General features: G+C 40.9%; 1 protein-coding gene across 1 annotated transcript in view; it reads left to right on the top strand.

Annotated features, from left to right (window-relative positions):
* Positions 1 to 21961, top strand: part of LOC133519217 (cell adhesion molecule Dscam2-like) — a 77973-nt gene that overhangs the window by 54153 nt on the left and 1859 nt on the right. Inside the window, exons 7-32 of the mRNA XM_061853207.1 lie at positions 2490 to 2643; positions 3231 to 3379; positions 3829 to 3919; positions 4248 to 4429; positions 4515 to 4660; positions 4774 to 4909; positions 5489 to 5608; positions 5752 to 5928; positions 6188 to 6332; positions 6405 to 6553; positions 6763 to 6970; positions 7043 to 7268; positions 7431 to 7665; positions 9656 to 9783; positions 9860 to 10028; positions 10295 to 10421; positions 10975 to 11147; positions 11244 to 11426; positions 11838 to 12017; positions 12392 to 12580; positions 12875 to 13159; positions 13684 to 13816; positions 14324 to 14469; positions 14828 to 14971; positions 16393 to 16521; positions 20840 to 20978. Coding sequence (XP_061709191.1) covers positions 2490 to 2643; positions 3231 to 3379; positions 3829 to 3919; positions 4248 to 4429; positions 4515 to 4660; positions 4774 to 4909; positions 5489 to 5608; positions 5752 to 5928; positions 6188 to 6332; positions 6405 to 6553; positions 6763 to 6970; positions 7043 to 7268; positions 7431 to 7665; positions 9656 to 9783; positions 9860 to 10028; positions 10295 to 10421; positions 10975 to 11147; positions 11244 to 11426; positions 11838 to 12017; positions 12392 to 12580; positions 12875 to 13159; positions 13684 to 13816; positions 14324 to 14469; positions 14828 to 14971; positions 16393 to 16521; positions 20840 to 20978 — 4243 coding nt within the window. The remainder of the gene's footprint in view (positions 1 to 2489; positions 2644 to 3230; positions 3380 to 3828; positions 3920 to 4247; positions 4430 to 4514; positions 4661 to 4773; positions 4910 to 5488; positions 5609 to 5751; positions 5929 to 6187; positions 6333 to 6404; positions 6554 to 6762; positions 6971 to 7042; positions 7269 to 7430; positions 7666 to 9655; positions 9784 to 9859; positions 10029 to 10294; positions 10422 to 10974; positions 11148 to 11243; positions 11427 to 11837; positions 12018 to 12391; positions 12581 to 12874; positions 13160 to 13683; positions 13817 to 14323; positions 14470 to 14827; positions 14972 to 16392; positions 16522 to 20839; positions 20979 to 21961) is intronic.

The raw sequence follows: 21961 nt of genomic DNA on the forward strand, positions 1-21961 counted from the left end.
TTCAAAAATTGGCTCTTTGATTTGTTAATTACATTTAAATGCTGGATACCGTAAAAAATAAAATAAAATAATAAGTAATGTATTGATAACAGCGAAGTCTTAATTATCAGTGGCATTAATCCTGCTTCAGCTTGTTACATTCACCACACAGTAAAGTATCGCCTGTCATAGCGTCCGGCGTCAGGTCGTGTAATAAAGACCTCACGACCGCTGCCCGCGCGCAATTTAGGACCCCATAACTTGTGTGTCTGCATCTAATTGTTGCAGTGTGTTGAAGACACTCGTATCGTAGTGTCATTGCCTGTTATCTGCTATGGGGGAGAATAGGCAATATACTATCAGTAAACAAACGAAATTAGTCTTTAAGTAAGACAGTATTCATCAATAAATATATCTGAAAATATCTGCATACCTTGAATACCTAACAATGTTCATGTTTTATTATAAATTTGCCAATTTTATCTACATACCTGCTTCACTAAACATATTAAAAATCAGCAGACTGAAAAATTAATAACGCAAATTGTTATCTACGTTACTCGTTATTACAGCAAGCTAAATTAATAACGCTCTGTTTTTAACGTGTTAGAATTTTTAGTAGGTATTTTCGTAACTGTTATCTAAATCGCTAGTGATGTTTGCGCACACTGATTGGAATGTGTTTGGCGCGTGTTGATTTATCTAACAATCCGATGTTCGCAATCATACTGACATGATATGATTGCTTTCACAGCGGAAATATACAGTAGACCAGCCATTCTCAATTTCTCAAAATGTGCTCCGCGGAGCTCTTGGGCCCCGCAAAGCCTTTCTAGAATCTCCGTGAGAAAACTTGTAATAATAAGAAAGTCTGTACTTTGACTGTATTTAATATATATGTACCTAATTATATTCAAGTAGCTGTATATTATACACTATTGTATAGAAGTTTTAAAAACAATACACTACAAAATGAACAAACAAATAAAACGATTATTATAACAAGACTTACGATAACTTGTACACAGTGAGAACTAATCTAGCCGTGGGCGAAGTCACATCTCCGCGGCCCTTTTCTCTCAATCTGTATTATATTCCTAAGGTAATAAAATGGTTGGCTTTGTGGGCCCCATTAAGTGCTAGGCCGTGGGCGAGAGCCCACTTCGCCTACGCAACGCCAATGCTTGTACAGGTTAAAACCCAGGTTTGACCTATAGGTAATTACCTACTTTCCTCTGAAGCCTTACTTGGTTAGAAGTCTAACCAAGTAAGGCAGATATAAGTATACCTTATACCTACAGTAGTACCTACAAATTTACTGTACGTGTATTTCTTATCTTTACAAAATGTAACCGACCAATCGGAAGTTTATGAAACTCATTTTATATATAATAGATACGCTATCTTGTACCACAAGCAACAATGTTTTTTTTAACTGCACCTCGTATTCAGAATGATACTATCCCTACAAACAAATATGTTCATACAATATAAATGGATATCTACTCATCACCAGATTGTCTGACAGATTACTCAAAACCTAGCTTCTGTATTTGTTTTCCTTATGGGTGCAGTCGGTAAACATTATCGTCGTATGTTAGCCTGCCTAACATCAGTCTTATTGTTTTTCTTGGCCTTTTTCCGGTCATTTACGGCTGGCTTCCCGTTGATGGTTAGCTTAATGTTTGCGCCTATCTCGACTCATTAGGGGGATGAACAGGAGTAATATTTATTTATGCCTATGGTTATATGTGACTGTAATGAGTAATGATAACGGATCTCGGGTTAATAGTATCCGAAATATCGTTTATCCATACATTTACTCTTAACCCTTAATTCGACACAAAACCGAAATAACCCGTTTAATCACGAGTTTAAACTGCCTTGGCGCTTGCTTGGTCGTAGTTATTCAACTTTTATATATGACTTGGATTTTGTTTCTCAGTTGTACCCAGTGGTAATTTGATAAAAGATGAAAAGAAATGGTGGTAATATCTGGAACTAAGTTTAAAATGTTCAAGTTACTTACGTAAGTTAGATAGGCTTTTAAGTCACTCATTATTTGATATGTATATTAATGTTATTCCACAATTACAACTAATCGAGGTCATCTTCACAAGTTAAAGTCTTCCAACGGTCTTCAATAAGATATCCAAATAAAATTTACTTTTGGAATGACATTTTACATTTTTTTGTACGTTTTTGTTAGGTATATATATGTAAATTCTCTTTTGTGTTTACGAATAAATATTTCTATTTGTCTTATCGAAAAGTTGGCGCACAGGCTAACGTGATTAATACTTTAGGAGGTACGTCAGGGTGCGTAGACAAGATGCCAATCGTTCACGCTCCGTAGCGTAGCATAGTTATCTTTTCGTTCGCCATGGAGCGTTAAAGATTTGCATCTTTACACCCAGGTAATTGGTAACGTACGGTATTCTTTGACACGACAACCAACAGCACTTCAAAGGATTTTTGGCGTTCAAAAAGATGACAACTATTGTCCACAGACACAGCACCCGAGCTGCATTACACATTCATCGAGCAGGCCTTGCACCCGGGACCGGCGTTAGCAATGCACTGCGCCGCGTCAGGCTCGCCGCCGCCGCGGTTCACTTGGTTGCTCGATATGCAGCCCATAGAAGAGCTCAATACACCGCAAAGGTAATTTCTTGTGCTGCAGAGTAGTAATTGTAATATGCGAGCACAAAGCTACTTATAAAGCAGTATAGTAGAGGCAAGTTTTAAAGCTCCAAGCGATGCCTGATATGGCTAATGCAATATGCGTTTTAGAATTCAGGAGCTCCATATTTAGATCGCAGCATAGAGAAATAATTTCTCTATGATTGGTTGAAATAGTGATATAAATATGTAGATAGGCATAGAGAGATATATGTAGTCAAGTATCAGTGGATTGCTAGTCATGATTGCGAACCATGTTGCGGCTTGTAGAGTTAGAAGCTTGGTTCTAAAAGAGAGCTGATAACTTTTTGATATTGCTAGCTGGTTTCATCTTGGTAACATTTTACATGAAAATGTTTTTGATTAGATGTGATATTTACTTACTTCTTAAGTAAACATTACCCTGCATGAGGCTAAGCGCTTGGCGAGGAATAGAAGCTTATGGAGGAACCTGGTTTACAACAAAAGGACATTTTGTCACGATTCTCAGCATTGGGGGATCGACTGAAGAAGAGAAAAACATTACCCTATGAAGCACATTATTGAACTACAGGTTTTCATAATTACAGAACCATCAGTCAATTTATGAGCGCCAACGGTGACGTGGTCAGCTACCTGAACATATCGTCGGTACGCCCAGAAGATGGTGGACGATATACTTGCCGCGCGCACAATTCGCGAGGCGCCGCTGAACATTCCACACGTCTTAACGTTTACGGTAAGTAGATAAAAGCTAATCATCAGGCCTCTAGCCATCAGGTCTCTAGTCTAAATTATGTCAGTTATCATTCGCGCGTTTATTTAGCTTGGAATTGTCGGTACATGAAAAACTTTAGTCCCTACTTCTTATTAATAAGCAAGTTAAATAACGTAACAGCTTATGGAATTTTTTATTGTATATGTACATATAATGCCATAAAAACGTATACCCTGCAGACAAGTTAGTTTGAAAGCCCGTGGGCATTTTAATATCAAGTTCCGTAAAGTGTTGCTAATGTTGTATATTTGCAGGGTAAAATGAGATTCGTCGATTTGCAGAATTAATATAAAATTTTGGAAATGCTGGTAGCAAATCTTCCCACACTGCCGGTTCTCTATTTTATCTTTAAAACTCAGTGATTTATAATATAATTCAATATTTAATTTAGACCTTCGGTTCGTTTCCAGGTCACCCGTCAATTCGCAGCGTTGGCCCAGTGCGCGTAGTCGCTGGCGTGAACACTACAGTCTACTGCCCCTACTCTGGATTTCCAATCAGGTTGATGGAGGTGCATTTGCTTAGTAAACTTATAAGTTTCATTTTATTTCCGTTTACCTTTTTAGTCGTTTGTTCTTTAGTTACCCCTTACCTATATGTTATCTTTACAGACTTCTCGATCAAGTTGGTAAATTGATCAAGGTATTTTTCTAAATTCATCCCTGTTTATATGCTAGCGCTAAACTTACCTACTTCGCATGTTTAAAGAAAAACGGATAAGGTGTTCATGATCATAGTGGAACAACAAAAAAGCAGCAAAACAATATTCATCCCTGCGATGCTAAATTGCGACAATGTGGACAATTTTAACTTATCTTACTTGTTCCAGTGAGATAGTCTGGCAGCGCGGTGGTATGGACTTAAGCCCCAGCGGTGGGCGCGCGCTATCAGGGATGGGAGGCGAGCTATTGCTGTGGCCGGCCGAACCTGCAGATGCAGGTGTTTACTCTTGTCGGGTCACAGCACCTTCGGGGCAGTATGCACAGAAAGATGTGCAAATTTTTGTTAGAAGTAAGTTAAAAGCCAACCGCGAATTCTATTAACCATTCAAACCAGAGTCGATTCAGCGATCTATAAAAATATTTCTTATTTTCAGATCCTCCGAAGATTTCTGGATTCACATTTCCTCCGGACCTCGTAGAAGGTAGTTCAATTCAAGTGCTGTGTGGCATTACGTCTGGTGATAAACCGGTATACTTCTCGTGGCTGAAAGATGGACAGCATATTCCTTCTAATCTTCAGGTCAGTAACGATTTGTCGATTTAACGATTTACACACGTGTGTATTTAGATGCCATAGAAAATTAAAACGTACAAAAATATGTGTTTTTTTTTCAATGCAATTTTACATTCCAGGTACAAGAAAAGTCACTCGATGAGTTTAGCTTCCTAATCTTCTCACACGTAACATCGAAACATAGCGGCGAGTACACGTGTGTTGCTACCAATTCTGCTGCAGAAGTGAATCACACTGCGAGACTCGCTGTCAAAGGTAAATGCATTTGTATTCTTGATTATAGTGAAACAGAACTTGCTAGACAGACACTGATTTATATTAGATTATATATTATATAATAGGAGGATACGCTTTTAATTAATTATCTGCCCGTAAGCTACGAGTACATTATAGTATTACTTACATTGATAACAATTGGTAATAACTAAACCAACTTTTAGGGTTCCGTACCCAAAGGGTAAAACGGGACTCTATTACTAAGACTCCGCTGTCCGTCCGTCTGTTGTACGTCTGTCACCAGGCTGTATCTCATGAACCGTAATAGTTATACAGTTAAAAAAAATCACAGATGATGTATTTCTGTTGCCGCTATAACAAAAAATTCTAAAAAACAGAATAAAATAAATATTAAAGGGGGCTCCCATACAACAAACGTGATTTTTTTGCCGTTTTTATAGATAATGGTAGGGAACCATTCGTGCGTAAATCCGACTCGCACTTGGCCGGTTTTTTATTTATTGGTCATGCCCCTAACTCCTAACATGACCTTTTTTATACAACTTATAATCATTTCCGTATAAGTATGTATAGTAATAATGTTTCCTTGTATTACAGTGGCGCCTTCCTGGGTGTACGAGCCACAAGATGTTTCCGCGCTTCTTGGTACTCAAATATTGGCGCACTGTGCTACAAAGGGCTACCCAGAGCCTAGAATTACTTGGCTCAAAGGTCATGGTATGATTTTATTTTAACCGTTTGACGCCGACGTCTTTGGCGTCAGTGTTAACAACGCTAACCGATTAAATAACGCTTAATGCATTTGTATTGTCATTACGTACGTGTTCAAAATGTACAAACTTAACTGTATCTTTTATCAGGTTCCGGGGTAAACGACTTCAGGCAGGTATCGAACTTGGATTTGCAGTTCTCAATCTTGTCAAACGGCTCGTTGTCAATATCTCCAGCAGCGCATCATCACGAGGGGCAATACATGTGCCGCGCTGAAAACGGAATCGGTAGAGGACTATCCAAGATCATCACTGTCTCTGTTAACGGTAAAAACCAATATCGCTACTGTTTAAAGCATATTTAATTCCAAAGTTCTACTGCTTTTGTACAAACTTCAACAATGTATTAACAAAAATAACAAACAGGCTTTTAATTATGTCATCTGTCTAATATAGTCAAGCTTACTTTTACTTATGACTGTTTTAGTGACTCTCGTTGTTATAAAAACTGTAATATACTGACTGTATATATTATCTGATCCTCATGTTGACTGGTTACACATAATAGTTTTCTATACATCTACAGAGCCAGCACACTTCGAGTTTTCATCAAGAAACATGACAGTTAAGCGCACGGGGCAAGCAACACTGGTGTGCGAAGCGCGAGGCGATCCACCGCTCGCATTACAGTGGACACACAATATGAAACGTGTAGACTTGACCACATACAGGTAATAAGGAAAAAAATAAGCGGGTGCCAAGAATCGTTCTGGTGTGTACAGTAAACCGGATTTTTGTTTCAGAGTATCTGTCTCCGAGAAGCGCTCAGACAGTGGTGTCAGTTCTCAACTAAACATCGCTCACGCCGAGCGACATGATTCAGGCGTGTACCGCTGTCGCGCTGAAAACGCTTACGGGAGAGATGAACTGCTCATCTACCTAGCGGTTCAAGGTACAAACACTACCTAAATACTGTTTTATTGAAAAAAAAAAATTGGTTTATATAATTCGGAATGGCGGCAAAAACCGCCAAATTTCACCGATACTTGATTTTCGGTAGAAGTAGCATGCGAAATAATCAGAATTAAAATTGTTTATATAAGTAGGTAGTTATTCAATCAAGGACGTATCATATTGTATATAACGTAAAATTTTCCATAGAATTCCCCGAAGCTCCCCGGGGGCTAATTGTGGCACGTTCCGACACACGTGGTGCTACTATCGCCTGGCGACGAGGGTACGACGGCAACGCAAGGGTCCGAGTATATCGCCTGCAATACAGAGTTGTCGGTGACCGGCACAGACCCGACAGTAACGACTGGACTGATGCGCCTACCCGAGAGGTACCGGCAGACAGAGTTTACGAAAAGTAAGTTTGTTTATCACAAAAAGTTCTTTGATTCTGACAAGCAACTGTCTAATATATTAATTCTTGTTTTAGGCAAGAAACAACAGACCCAAACGCAGAAACTACGTTGGAGTACCGTGTAGAAGGTCTTCGACCTGCAACTGCGTATGCGTTACGACTTGCTGCAGTAAACGCTATCGGTGACAGCGATTACTCTGAGTCAGTTATAGTGCAGACTAAAGAAGAAGCTCCGTCAGAACCACCTCATAATGTCAACGTTCAAGCTACGGCTCCAGGAGAGCTACTAATAAAATGGGAGGTATGTTTTGGTATTAGCACTTTTTAATTGGGTTTTATAATTTACAACAACTTACCAAGTCGTACTCAGACTAATCCATCAACCGCAGAAATGTTGCATTAACTTTGGTAATTCTAAGAACGTTTCATTTTATAAACTAACAACTATACTCTGGTACCCAAGGCACCACCTCAGGACTCATGGAACGGGCAGCTCTTGGGCTACGTAGTAACGTGGCGGGAGGCGGGAGCTAGCGACAACGCGACGCGGGCGCTGACTGCTTCAGGCTGGGGCGCCACAAGCGCCACGCTGGCTCCTCTACGAACGCACGCGCATTATGATGTTCGCGTTAGAGCATTTAATGCTGTAGGCGCAGGACCTGCAAGCGCACCTCTCACAGCTACTACATTGGAAGGAGGTAAGGATAATACCTGTTATATGAATAAAATTACCTTCAGCCTTATCATGCCCACTGCTACACCATAGTTCCGCAACTAATATTGCACCATTCATTGATACAATTGGGTTGGGTTGCTTTATAATAATAATAATAAATAATAATAATAAATAAATTCTTTATTTGGCAGGCAAGAAACCCAAAAATAATAATAATTACAATGCACATAATAAAAGGTGTAAAAGAAAACATAAATTACAGTAAAGAATAAAAATAATAATAATAATGCTTATAACCTAAAACAATGAAATAAAACATTTACAAAACTTATGCACTAAAAAAGGCCGTTCTCGGACCGGTGCAGTTTTCGCCAGTGTTTGTTAAATTCGTCACTGTAGTCTTTAGCTACCAGTGACAGAATTTCATTGTTGGAGGCTAGCAATCTCGCCCGGAAGGCAGCCGACCTGGCTCTCAGGATGGCGAAGAAGTCAGGGACCCTCGCGTCCGCGAACATGCCCTTCGCACTGCAGAAACGGGGTAATTTCAACAAAATACGAAAGGCGTTATTGTACTGTACCCTTAACGCGTTGAAGGAGTGCCTGGTGTACCTGTTCCAAAGCTGACAAGTATAAAAACATTGGCAAAAGGCTTTGAACAGGGTCACCTTTACCTCACTCGAACAACGCGCAAAGCGTCGAGCCAACATGTTGCACCGAACCGCGAGAGCCCTGCGCTCCCTCTCCATATCGGCGTCATCTTTCAAGTACTCGTCCAGGATATGTCCTAAGTACTTAAAGCTCGTTACAACCCGAATTGGCGCACCACTCATACACACCGTAGGTATCACCTCCGGACCCTTCCCTGACCTAAAAACGAGCATTTCCGTCTTAAGCACGTTATATTTTAGGCCATGCGTACTGGCATAATATTCGCAGATCTTAAGCAGCTTCATAAGACCATTAATCGAGGGGCTGAGAAGCACCATATCGTCTGCGTAGCTCAGATTGTTAACACATACGTTACCAATATGGCAACCGACGTTGGAGCCTCTCAGCTCCCCGATAAGATCGTTGACATATAAATTGAATAGGTCCGGAGATGTCAACCCGCCTTGGCGCACTCCACAGTCTAGCCTGTAATCGTTAGACTGTGCGTCACCCCACTTTACATTGTTAGTTTGGTTTTCGTACCAGAACCTCAACAGACCTATAACCTCAGGAGGTGTCCCAGACGTGAATAGCTTTTTCCACAGCAAATCATAGTTGACTAAGTCAAAAGCGCGGCTGAGATCTAAAAAGCACGCGTACACTGACGTTTCCCTTTTGACATAGTGATTCACTGTGTACTTCAGACCTAATATTGCAGAATCCGTTGAAAGTCCTGAGCGAAAACCAAACTGCGCCTGATCAATTGTAAGATTCCTAGTCAATTCGGGTTGTAATAGCCTCTCGAGTACTTTGCCGATTATCGTAGCCAGCGAGATAGGCCTGTAGTTGTTAAGACTAGACAGGTCACCAGTTTTATTTTTAACAATAGGGACAACTATTGTTTTCATCATGTCAGGAGGAAGATAACAATGGGCTAGGCATGCATTAAAAAAATCTGCTAGGACACGATAAAGCTCGTCACTGCCGTGGAAGATGTGCTCCACGCTAAGTCCATCGTGCCCCGGGGACTTCCCACGCTTCATATGTTTTACAACATTAGAAATATCTTTCATTGTAAAAAAGATGTTATTGTCGTGAGGGGTCACCGGTACCGAAAGCCCCGACGGGGGCACACCCTCCACGTTCAACGGCGTAACCTTGAAATGAGAGGCGAACATATCCGCTATCAGTTTAGGTTCACTAACATTGTTGACTGAGACTGGCAACCCTTGTTTACTATTAAGAGACTTAGTCGCTTTCCAAAATTTATGTTTATCCGGGCGTATCTAGGTTCCATTCTGTACTAAATTTAATGCGACTGGAATGAATGCCATAATATATGATTGACGGTTTTTTACCCATAGTGCCCGAAGCAGCGCCGCAGCGTGTGCGATGCGAGGCTTTGTCTGCACAGTCACTGCGCGTGTGGTGGGAACCCCCTCCACCCGCGCTCCGAGGAGGAGTTCTGCTTGGCTATGAAGTTGTGTACGAGGTTAGAAAGAAACTATAAAGTAGCTTACAGAATAGATAGAATTAAATTTTAATCTCACCTGACAATTTTGTTATAGGCAGTAGACGACCCTTCGGGACAAGTAGAGACGCGGCGGGCAGGTGGTACCGAAGCTGTACTGCAGTCGCTACGCCGCGCCGCCAACTACTCGCTCGTACTTCGAGCTCGCACCGCCGCCGGGCCCGGTCCGCCCTCCTCGCCAATCACTTGCGCCACGCATGAAGACAGTTAGTATGATTACAGTAATCGCATCAGAGAATGTGAAGATTTACCGGGCAAGGGTGTGTCAATCAGTTTATGCCTGTGCTAATGTGCTGCGAGCCACCGGAGCTAACTTATCCACTTCACCTGTCACTAAGAATATAGTTAATGCTTTTGACGTCATTGTAAAAAAAAAAAAAAAACATTATAACAACATATTCTCGGTTTTTCTAGACAACAGTTTATGACGACAAACATTATTTTGCAACTTACTCAATATATTAACCACCAGTTCCAGGTGCCCCAGCAGACATCAAGGCGTTGGCAAACTCAGAGAGCACGATCATTGTCAGCTGGCTGCCGCCTGCGCAGCGGAACGGCCGAATCAAGCACTACACCGTCTACAGCAGGCCGCAACGGTAGGTTCGAGGATTAAATCGATAGAATTCTGTTACTGTCAAGGGGTTTGAATACTTGATGAGTACGAAGTTTGTCGAGCTGCCTGCCAAATGCCTAGCGGAACGACCAGATCAAACATTAAATCGTCAACAGCAGTCACTTATTTCACCACTGTAATAATTATCATCTGATATTGACAATTATATGGTCCCACAAGTAAATATTGAGGCGTTGTTACTTATCTGTCCAGAAATGTACAGGAAAAATTTCAGGTGTCAATTGACAAGTTGGTGAAATAGGTGCCAAGACACGAAAGTGGGTCAGAGGATGTAATAAATAGAATATGTCATCAAAAAAACAAACTAAGAGAATACTATCGCCGTCTGCTAGCTACCATTTGCAAGGAGGAGGCTATACCGTCTTTACAACAGACGCAGGGTGCAAAGGTTGGTCCGGGTACATTATGGATAGAATCCTCCAAGACATCAAGTTTATTATTGGCTAATTTTCCATTATAGTTGGCGTTTGGCATCATATATACATGAGTTTGAACTTCAGAATTGTTAATTCCAGGGTCAGTCCGCACAATCATCTCATGGTGATTCACAAAGACGAGGAAGAGGAGTTTTTCGCCGAAATACGTGGGCTGCAAGAGCACACGCTGTACGAGTTCTGGGTGACAGCCGCCACTGCTTCTGGAGAGGGAGAGATGAGTGCCATCGTCGCCAGAAAACCAACACCAAGAGGTTAGTGGGCAATCAGCAGCGTAACCTGTCGAATACGATTCTTGTTCTTTGTATCGCTTTGTAGTCTTCGTAATCGTTCTTCATTACACTTTCCAGCTCCAGCAAAGATACTCTCGTTCGGCCGTCGCATCGTGGTAGCGGAAGGGTCACGCGTTCGACTACGGTGTGCTGCTGCAGGCTCACCAACGCCGTTGCGCGTCTGGTCACGGGCGCGGCCAGCCCCACCTCTCGCAATTGACCCCAGGATCGTTGTTAAGGACCAAGTCATCGTTATACAGAGTAAGTATAGTTATATAGTTCTATGTATTTAAGTATTTATAAATATTTATATTATATATATCGTTGTCTAAGTACCCTCAACACAAGCCTTATAGAGCTTACTGTGGGACTTAGTCAATTTGTGTAATAATGTCCTATAATATTTATTTAAAAAAAAAAGTTCAATTACCTAAGTTCAGCTGCTTGTCAGCGTTTCCTCAGCGCCTTTGATTTGTTAGAGTACAGCGATTTTAAAATCTCAACTTGATTTGTTAATTATTCATGTTATACGAGCTTGCGGTACATACGGCCCGCAATACCTAATAGGGGATGAATGATTAGCTACAACTTACCAAGCTTTCTAGCTTATTTTTGGCCAATTTGTTTTTTTGTTACAGTATTAAGTATTCATTCAGCCAACTATTATTTCAGAACTGGACCGCAGTTTGGCCGACAACTACACATGTACAGTAAGCAACCCCTGGGGCGAGGAGCGGGTGACGTGGGAAGTTCGAGCCTTGAGTCCTGTACCTCGCCCATCGATCAGGCTGGCTGGTGCTGCGCCAGCGCGATTATCCTTGGCTTGGGATGCACCTCCTAGTCCTGTGCATAGTAAGTAACTGCTGTTTACAAAATACACAAAAGTCTGATGAGCGACACGGTGCGGTAGATACTCGTATCGTAACGTGAGAGTTCCGAGCATTGAGTCTTGCACTTAGCAATTCGGCTAACTTTGGCTTGGGATATACCTTATCTTCCTCCACCACCTATTTTATCATTTATAGGGATCACTACTACAGGAAAACATCATAACTTATGAGCTTTTAATACGTAGTCAAAAGCATCGTTAGATTTTTAAAATCCATAGAAAATCTTCCTCCGCCTCCTCCTATGGAAATTAATTTAGTAGGTGTTGTCACAAACAACAGAAAAGTTTGCTACGCAGATTGAACAGCGCATTTAAACTGGCACATTACATTCCACAGGCTACACGCTGGAGTGGACGCGTGCGAACGAAGCCGGCTGGGCCGTAACACGGCTGCCAGGCGAAGTACGTGCGTATACGTTGGAACGGCTGGCGTGCGGAGCTATGTACAGAGTGCGACTACGCGCGCACAACGCCGCCGGGCCCAGCGAGCCTAGCGACGAGCTCGTCGTCTCTACCAAGGGGGGACGTGAGTATTCACACTTAATCTCTCCTTTGTGAACGAAGCCTACTGGGCCGTAAGGCGGTTGCCGGGCGGCGTGCGCGTGCACAAGCAAGCCCAGCGACGAGCTCGTCATGTCAAGTAAGGGTGGACCTAATTTCAAATGGAGATCGTCAATGTTTGACATATTTTTGAAGAGCGGTTCAACAATCTTACCAAGTCATGTCACGTGCTTTATCTACGTCATTTGTAATATAGTTATCTTGAGGCTACAATAGACGTGAATACTACCTTTCATTTAAAGTTACCTACTCTTTCCAGCTTCAAAAGCGGCAGCAGAGAAGGATCTAATCACCACCAACAGCACCTGCGTCCGGCTCAACCTCCTAACATGGGACAGCAACGGTTGCCCGCTGAGCCAACTGCAAGTCTCAATACGCGGGTTCGACGAGTCAGGGTGGCGGTCGGGCGCCGCGGCCCCCGCTGAACCGCTGGTGTGGTGCGACTTGAATCCAGCTACGTGGTATCATCTGAAAGTGGTGGCTACTAGTTCTGCTGGGACTACAGTTGGGACGTATTATTTTTCTACGCTTACTGAAGAGGGAGGTGAGTGCCCACTGCTCATTATTTTTCAAATATTTCAAATATCAAGATAATATTGGTGACCGAAGAGCTGGCGTATCCTGCACAACGTATCAGTATTGCGATACAATAAGGAAATGCCGCACACATCCTTGGTACAATGCCTCAACGGCCTATTTTAGATTTAAGCTAGTTATAGTAATTCTCTGTAAATATTCGTTATGTATACGTATTGTTAATGTAAACAAAAAAATCGTACATGAAAAAAAAAGGATAAGATTGAAATTCCAAATTAGATTTACGCTTTCGATTTTAGAAATACATAAAACTCACTACTGAATCCATTCATTGCATAACTATCTCAGACATTTTTTGTAAAAGTAAAATTCATAAAACGAAAAATATGGTTTATAAAAATTCAAAAAATCTACGTAATCTCTTATTATTTTTGTGTAAGGATTATTTTTAAAACTTCGCCTTCTTTTCTGTTTACACCTACCTACATAATGAATATAAGTGCTTACTAAATATTGCATCATGAATTGCAGAGCGCATCCCGGCGCCGGCGCACTTCCCGCCGGGGAGCGGCGGCGGCGAACACACCACCTTACTTATGGCGGGCGCGGGCTGTGCCTTGCTCACCGCGTTGTTGTTGCTGGCTGTACTCGCATGGAGAAGAAGGTACATAATTGCATTGGTATAGTCAGCATCAATAGAAGCGGATGAATCAATGCGCCATAAGTACTACGACTAAGACTGGAATACTCTTCCAATTACAAATAAATCTGTACAGTCCGTTCAAAAGCATCTAATACATAAGTACATATAGAGTTATACCTACTTACCTATCTTTTTTTCTGAAGCTTTTAAAGAATGCCAGATACTTTTGATGCGTAGTCTGATCCACTAATTTTGACGCTGACTGCACGAGCCGTATTCTGCCTCGCGACGTATAACTACCGTGTGTCACGTAGGTAAATAAGTTCCAACATTTCAATCTACCTTGTTCTCGCGTAATAAATCATACGGTATTACTTTGCTTTGTAATATAGGTACATATATAGCATACGTATTTAGGTACTTACGTTTGTTACGCACGGTATAGTAGTAGTGAAGAATTAGGAGGGAAGGAGGTAGTATAACGGGCAACTCTTTCGTATGCAATTTAAATATTATATTTGATTGCAGCGAACCAGCGTCCTGTTTACGCAAAGGCTACGAACCAGGTGAAGCGGAGGACAAAGCTATAGAACCTCGAGACAACCGCCGAAACTGCCAGCAGGTTTATACCTCGTCGCCCGGCAAGCAGCCGCCACCATCGAAAGAACAGCAAGGTAGCACGCGTCTGACAACTCCCTGTTTCAACAATTCAATTTCCATTTGTCCGACCGCCGTTGCCATTTTAGTGCTAAAGTAGGATGATTTGGTAGTTCATTATCCACAAAATAATACACTGTAAAATAGCCATAATCACCTCAATTTTATACAATATAATTACAATGCCAGATAAATATTACTCAGTTTAAAGAACTCACTTAACTATCTGAAGCAAATCAATGAAAAAATTGACAAAACACGACGATATGGACACGCTCTACAAAAACAACGCAACCTGTCTACTACTACTTTCGTAGATAAGTATGTACTACGTCCGAATTTTAAAGTTGACAAAGTTTCCTTGCGCGGTTTCAGAAATGTATGAGATCAGCCCATACGCAACGTTCAGCATGTCCGGGGGCGCGACGGGCGCGACGCTGCGCACCTTCGGCCGCGCCGAGCCCGCGCCGCTCGCCGCCGCGCCGCCGCCGACCAAACAGCGCTCGCTCACTAACGCAGGTAGGGTACACTTTTCGAACTTCGTTTATCGTCAACTACCCCTTATCTTAGGCGGTTGGTGAAGAAGTTGCACGGTGATTTTCTAATAGAAAGACGGAAGAATTATTACATTTTACAACTCAGCTTCATGCAGCCAACCCCTCAGACAGCTCGTAGCTGCCTGTAATAACTTCTTACCGACTGCCACTGTTTAACGATAGAACAGTTTCCCAAAGAAGCTCGAAATATTCTTAACAAAAGTAACTTTCGCTCAATTTTGTATTTATCACGGATTGTGTAAGTTTGTAACTACTACTCTTCATCTTAGGCCCGATTTACACATAAATTATTGTTTATTGCGAGTTCATACATTTTCTATTAAACCATAGAGAAATAAGATTCTTATTTCTCTATGACGCAAGTAAGTAACAAATGTATGAACTGGCACTTAACATTAGGTATCAGTTGTGTACGAGTAAATAGGCCTTTATCACGCCGGAATAGGCCTATTTACAAATTTTATGGGACGCCATATCCCGTTAACACATTCACTGCCAGGAACCCACCAGGTGGGCGCTCGTAAACTTTACTCGGATGCCTGACAACCCGCTGCGAGAGTTCACTTTATACACAGCTATAGACGACTACCGTCTACGCCAAAGAACCCAACTGGTGAGCGCACATCTTCACAGGCATATCGCAGGGTTGACACCGGCAGAGATTTATTTACTTATTACCTATAATATTATTTATAGTCAATATAGACATGGATCAATTCGTTTTTAATATCTTAAATTACAAATTGGAGACTAACCTATGTATATGCACGACCCGATAATCCGCGTCAAATTATAATTAATTTTGGCCGCGGATTAAATGGTTTAATTTATGATTACTTACATTAATAATTCCTTTGTAAATGCATCACGTTGTGAAGGGCGTGAGTAGATCCGTACTAACAAAATTAAATTACTAGGATGTTTGACTATGAAACTTAGCACAGCCCTGGCGCACGCAGGGGTGCCCGCCTGGTGGGCGCTCGGCGTACAGTACTGATTTAATCATAATGTGAGTTTGCCAACCCGCACAGTGGGCGCTTATATATATTGCCCGGTTCCTGGGGTAGCGTGCCGTTTTTCGTCTGGCAGTGAATGTGTTCAACGCCGTAACCAAAACTAGGATTAAACTTGGAGCCCGATTCAGATTTAACTATATTTGTTATGGTTTTGAACAGGCGCGCATGTCACGCACGAGTCTCACTTAATTTCACATGCACCAATCAGGGTGAGCGATCTAAAAGGTCGTATTAAAATAAGTTCAGCTTGTTACTGTTTAATTAACAAGCTGTTGAAGGTGAATCGGGCCCTTGGAGTTTATTTAACCACAGAAGCGAAGGTCTATCAGCTCCTGACTGTTTCCTAGATAATGTTCTTTGTTTATAGACGAATACACACTATCACGAGCCATGACGCTGCTGGTGCGGCGTTCAGAGTCGGACTCCGATTCGAGCGGTTCGCCCTGCGCCGAGTGCACGTCTGGCTCATACCGCATACCCCAAACTACGCCAAAAGGTAGATTTCCTAACATTTTTTTTTACAGCAGGTATGAGCTGCTTAACTAGCATCGTAATGCAGTTGAAGCATGTTTAATTAATAACAAGATGAATCTAAAAGCAGTTTACTAAAATATATTCAATGAATTTTATGCCAGGAATGGCAGGAACATACCTTTATTTATTTTTAAAATTTACATTGGAGGGCAATAAATGCTATTGGCTTTTTATGAGCGCACAAGGCTCGGAACTGGTAAATACCGGTTTATTTCGGTTTTCCTCCGAAACTTTATAAGAACGCTAAAGTTTTAAGAACTTTATTGTAACTTAAAAACCCGGTTTATTCGACGAGCGACGCAACGGCTGGTCGGGCTGGTGGTGGGCCACGTAAACATAGACACCGACATAGAAAGAAACCGGTTTTAATGCTCTAAACCGGTTAATTTGACAAGAACTGTGCTCATAAAAACCAGTTTAAAAATAACGGTTATTCGATTGAAACCGAAATTAAAAGATGTTGCGCCAAGTACGGTTCGGAAATTTAACCATTTTCCAAGCCTTGTGAGCTCCTAGTAGAGAAGTTAAATTGATCTCTTAAGAGGAATTCCTAGTTGCGATTTTTCCATACAAACGCTCTCGACTGATTCCTCCCTGGATTTTTAACCTAGAGCAGTGATTTTTTCAAATAAGATCAATATCATCAATATCTGTGCCGCTATGTTTTGCTTTTTTGGATTATTTTATTTTGAAGAAAGATACAGCGCCTCGAAAATCGCAAAAACGGCTCAATTGAATTGGCTGTAAAAAAGGCACAGTATACAAATATGACAAAAAATATCCAAAAAATCAAAACATAGCGGCATAGATTATTTCTTCCTCTTGCAATTTCCAAAATTTCATAATGATTAGTTGCGTTTTGGAGGAGGAAACAGTCGAGAGCGAAACCTCGATTTTTGAGTTTTTTGCGAGTGAATTTCGGTCCGAGCTGCAGTTGTCCTTATCGCACGAATTGGAGGCGGAGACAGTTTCTAAATATACGTACACAGAAGGAATAGTGATGGGCATAACATCCTTATTAGGGATTGCAGAACCGGTACTGTTTTAAAGAACCGGGATTTCCCGGTACTTTCGGAACTGGTCTAATTATTTCATTATTTTAAATAAAACGACAGCATTTTGCGATTTGACCACCTTTCGTATTATAATTTAATAATCACATTTTCTTTTATTACGTAGGAGGCAATTTTTTTTAGAAATATAGTATTTAACATTGCTCACACTTGTGCGTCACAAGTAAAATATAACTACTTTGATGTTTGCCACTAGATAGCAAATTTAATGAAATTACATTGACGAGGGGATTTATATATAAGTATCGCAGTTGTATTGTATAATCCGCCGTATTACATTACGGCTAGCCGATATTAAAATAAGGGCCATTTTGAAATACGGCGGTTCAACGATTAAGGTATGTTGGGTAAATACCGGATGCGGGTGATGAACGTAGGACATTGATTTCCCCCTAATTTGGCTTTATTTTTTAATGTTGGCAACATTGTGTAAGACGCCATTTCATTGCGCCTCGAGTGTCAGTGTCCCCGCGTCGCTCAGGGAGTCGGGCTTGTGCTATGTGCAATCACAGAGAGCAAGGTAAATTTCGCGATTTCTTCCTTCTATCCGATCTTCGCTCTGTAATTTATTTTGCGTATTGTGATGAAACTGTGTTTGTTTTTGTAATTGTGTTAACAGACCTAGCACTGCTGTAGACCGATATCCGATCTTGACCCTTCCAGGTAAAGATCGGACCAGAAACAATCAGATCTTTACCTATTTAAAAAACAGCAGTGATTATCAAACTTTAAATTTTCTTCAATTTACCTACTGACCTTAATTATCACATTTATTGTTTTCTTGATCACACTTTCGTAACATTATTTTTATCCAGTACCACTACCAGCGCGACGGTTACTGACAATGTAATTTTTTTAATTTCCGCAACACAAAGGTTGCCTTTCAGCGATAAGACCGCATGTTGTTTACCTGTGATTATGTGTATGATTTCTTTTGTATTGTTTTCTTTTATTGAGGTATGCAATAAAGAGTATTTATATTGTATAGGGATGATGATACATGTTGAAATTTATAATAAAATCGAGTAAAATAGATAGCAAATGAGCAATTTTTCGCAATAAAGTACCTACACATACGGATGCATGTGTAGATGTGCACGCATACATACATTGCTAGTTTTGGATACAAAATAGAGATAGGGCTTCGAAATTAGTTTCCTTAAAATGCTTCAAGAGGGCTCTCTTTTCCTATATATTTACTTTACTCTTTACATACGATCCTTACATTTTATAAAAAAAAAGATTTTATATCAACTAATATATATATATACAGGGTGATTCATGAGACGTGAGCAGGACTAAGCCTACACAATCAGTAAATGTTAATGAACCGTTCACCATCATGTTTAGGTAAAACAATCTCGCTTTATTTCTGTTATTTAACTTTTTGGGAAGGACAAATTTGATAATCTACAATCATGGACACCCTATAACACTTAATTAAGAAAGATAAAACCTCTTTAACCGTTATGACAGCACTTTGATTATGAAGAAAACAAAATGTCACACTTGAGTGAGATACGATTTTTCAAAAGTAACCAGACTCCGATGACATTCAATTTGTCAATTGTTATGGATAAACAAATAGAGTGACCATACATGGTGTAAATAAATTATAACATTTTTTTTTGAACAGTAAAAAATAGAAGAACGTTAATCTCACAAATACTGGTACGAAACAGTTGCTTATAACTTACTGAATGCCCAAGCTTGATCCTGCTCACGTCTCCTGAATCACCCTGTATATATATAATTGCAAAATTAAACCAACAAAATCGCAATTTTAATTATTTTCCATACTTAAAGATGGGCTCTCAGTGACCTTGACCTTTTTAAAGAACTACTTAGTCTTTTTGATTTCTAAGTTTTATCAAATTGCCTTATGACATAGGTATCAAAGTTTGAGAGCCACAATTTTACCAATTTTTGTATCAGGGTTAAGATCGGATACAAAAGGGTAGACACCGGACCTATTTCTTTGTGATACCTTATTCTCTTTCCATTGGAAGGAACTTTTTTTCACCATCCAATGTTCTCCCTTGATGGCAAAACACTCGTTACCCTAAAAAAAAGTATGTCTCATCTTTACACAGGTACAAAACTAAAACCGTTCTATATTGAAGATTACCAAAATTCAGGCCGAATCTACGGTTATTATTTAACGATTCGCTACGTACTTCAAGAATCTGTCACGTGTTGAGATCTCGAAAAAACATTTTTTCACGAGTTCTCTCAATTGGTCCCAAAATTGTCCGGCATTATCCCAACATACTTTACCCAGATTGTCATTGCGATACGTTCTTCAATAAGGCGGCCCAAGTTTAGGCCCATCGTACTACAAGTTAAATAGATTGTAGTTTAACCATAGGTATATTTATACCTACTTACAAAATTTCACAACACACCATGATCACTCCCAACTTACTGATACGGATAGGTACAGTCAAGTGTAAAAATATGGGTGTACACATCTTACTCAAAAATATGTCCCATAGCATCTTATTCCAGTGTAATAAATAAGAGCGTAGTACCATATTTATGAGACGATTCTTTCGATACATATTTTTGCACTTGACTATACGACGACAACCGAAGCTGCGACATCATTCTTTTTTGCAGTTTTTACCTATATGGTAATGAATATCAATCAATCATTTATTATTTCGTCATCATAGGTGTAAAATACATTTAGTACAGGTGATAGGGTGTTTGGTATTAGGGTGTAATAGATACAGTATAATATAAAAATGAAAAACAATATTACGTGGTAACAACAAAAACAACTTGCGTCGGGCAGCGCAGAATAAATTCCGTCCGGCTCGCGGGCGATGTCGACGGAACGGCGCGCAATGAGCGAGCGCACGAGTCTCGCGTCTGTGTGCGCGCACTCACACTTAGATAGCTCCGGCTCCCGCCCACCGCAGCGCGACAGAAACATAGCTTCAAAAATTCGAGATTTGAAAAGTTGCTCAGCTAGGAATTGCTCTTAAGAGTATGCCATACATTGTAACATACGTGTCCTGAATGTTCTTGACATGATTTTTTATTATGTCTGTCAAATTGCGCTAGACGACACTGCATCACTGTCATACTCATAGCCAATATCTAGACATGTTTTTTTTATTTATTATGTATGTTCATATAGCTCTCGCTTCTAAAACCAAATTATGTATACGTTCTCAAAACAGTAGAACGTCTATATTCCAGTAGCAGAGGAGGTGTTCCGCGCCGTGACGGACTCATCGGCGGAGTCGGCGTCGACGGGCGACGCGCGCTCGCTGTCGGCGCGGGCGCACGACAAGGCGCGGCGGCGCCCGCGCCGACATCACGCGCCGCAAGCTACCAGGTGTGTAAGGGCCCGTTCGCGCTATTGCTGAACCGCTATACCGAATTGTGGCATGGCGACGCAAGTGCATGTGCTCCGACAGATAGTAGGTAGATATTTAATTGTTATTGGCGCACTACCTCCAATGGCGGATGTGCCCTGAGGTTCGAGTAGGCCCGGGCCTAGGGCGGCAGTCTATATAGAAAGGTGCTGAGAAAAGGGCGGCTAGTAAGGGGTCTGGGGCCTAGGGCGGTCATGGCTGCAAATCCGTCACTGGCTACCTCTAGGCACATCTAGGTAGTAGGTTTCTTTGCACACATCTAGTTTATTTTAAAGCTTGAAGTCGGACAAATGGACTTATAAGATCATAATAAAGTTATGAATTAAATATATTATACCATTCAATGACTAACTGGCGTAATATGCGATAAGAAAATTCCAATAAAAGTTAAAGGGAAAGTCTATAAAAGTGCAATAAGGCCCGCTCTTTTATATGGCTCGGAATGCTGGGCAACATGTAAACAACACATAAATAAAATGCATGTTACAGAAATGCGCATGTTCCGTTGGTCGGGAGGAATATTGGATAAAATCAGTAACGAACATATAAGAGGTAGTTTCAAAGTCGCACCTATATCTGAGAAACTTAAAGAAAATCGTCTCCGGTGGTACGGGCATAGTCTTCGTCGCCCAGAAGATCATATGGTCAAGTTAGCCTTAAATATGCCGACACAAAAGCGAGGAAGTGGAAGAACATGCCACTTGGCTGACGAAAGTCGAAAAAGACATAAAAGATGTTAATACAGACGCTGAAATAGCCAAAAATCGTATATTATGGAGGAAAAGGACAAGAAAGGCCGACCCCAAGTAAATGGGAAAAAGGTCAAGGAGGAAGAAGAAGATACCATTCAATGTTTATAAACATATAGTAGGTAACCTATTGAGCTACACATTATAATCAAATTATGGGTTTGTAAGTCTTGTAAGGCCCTTAGTCAAATCAC

This window comes from Cydia pomonella, chromosome 6 (assembly GCF_033807575.1).
Source record: "Cydia pomonella isolate Wapato2018A chromosome 6, ilCydPomo1, whole genome shotgun sequence".
NCBI lineage: Eukaryota > Metazoa > Arthropoda > Insecta > Lepidoptera > Tortricidae > Cydia > Cydia pomonella.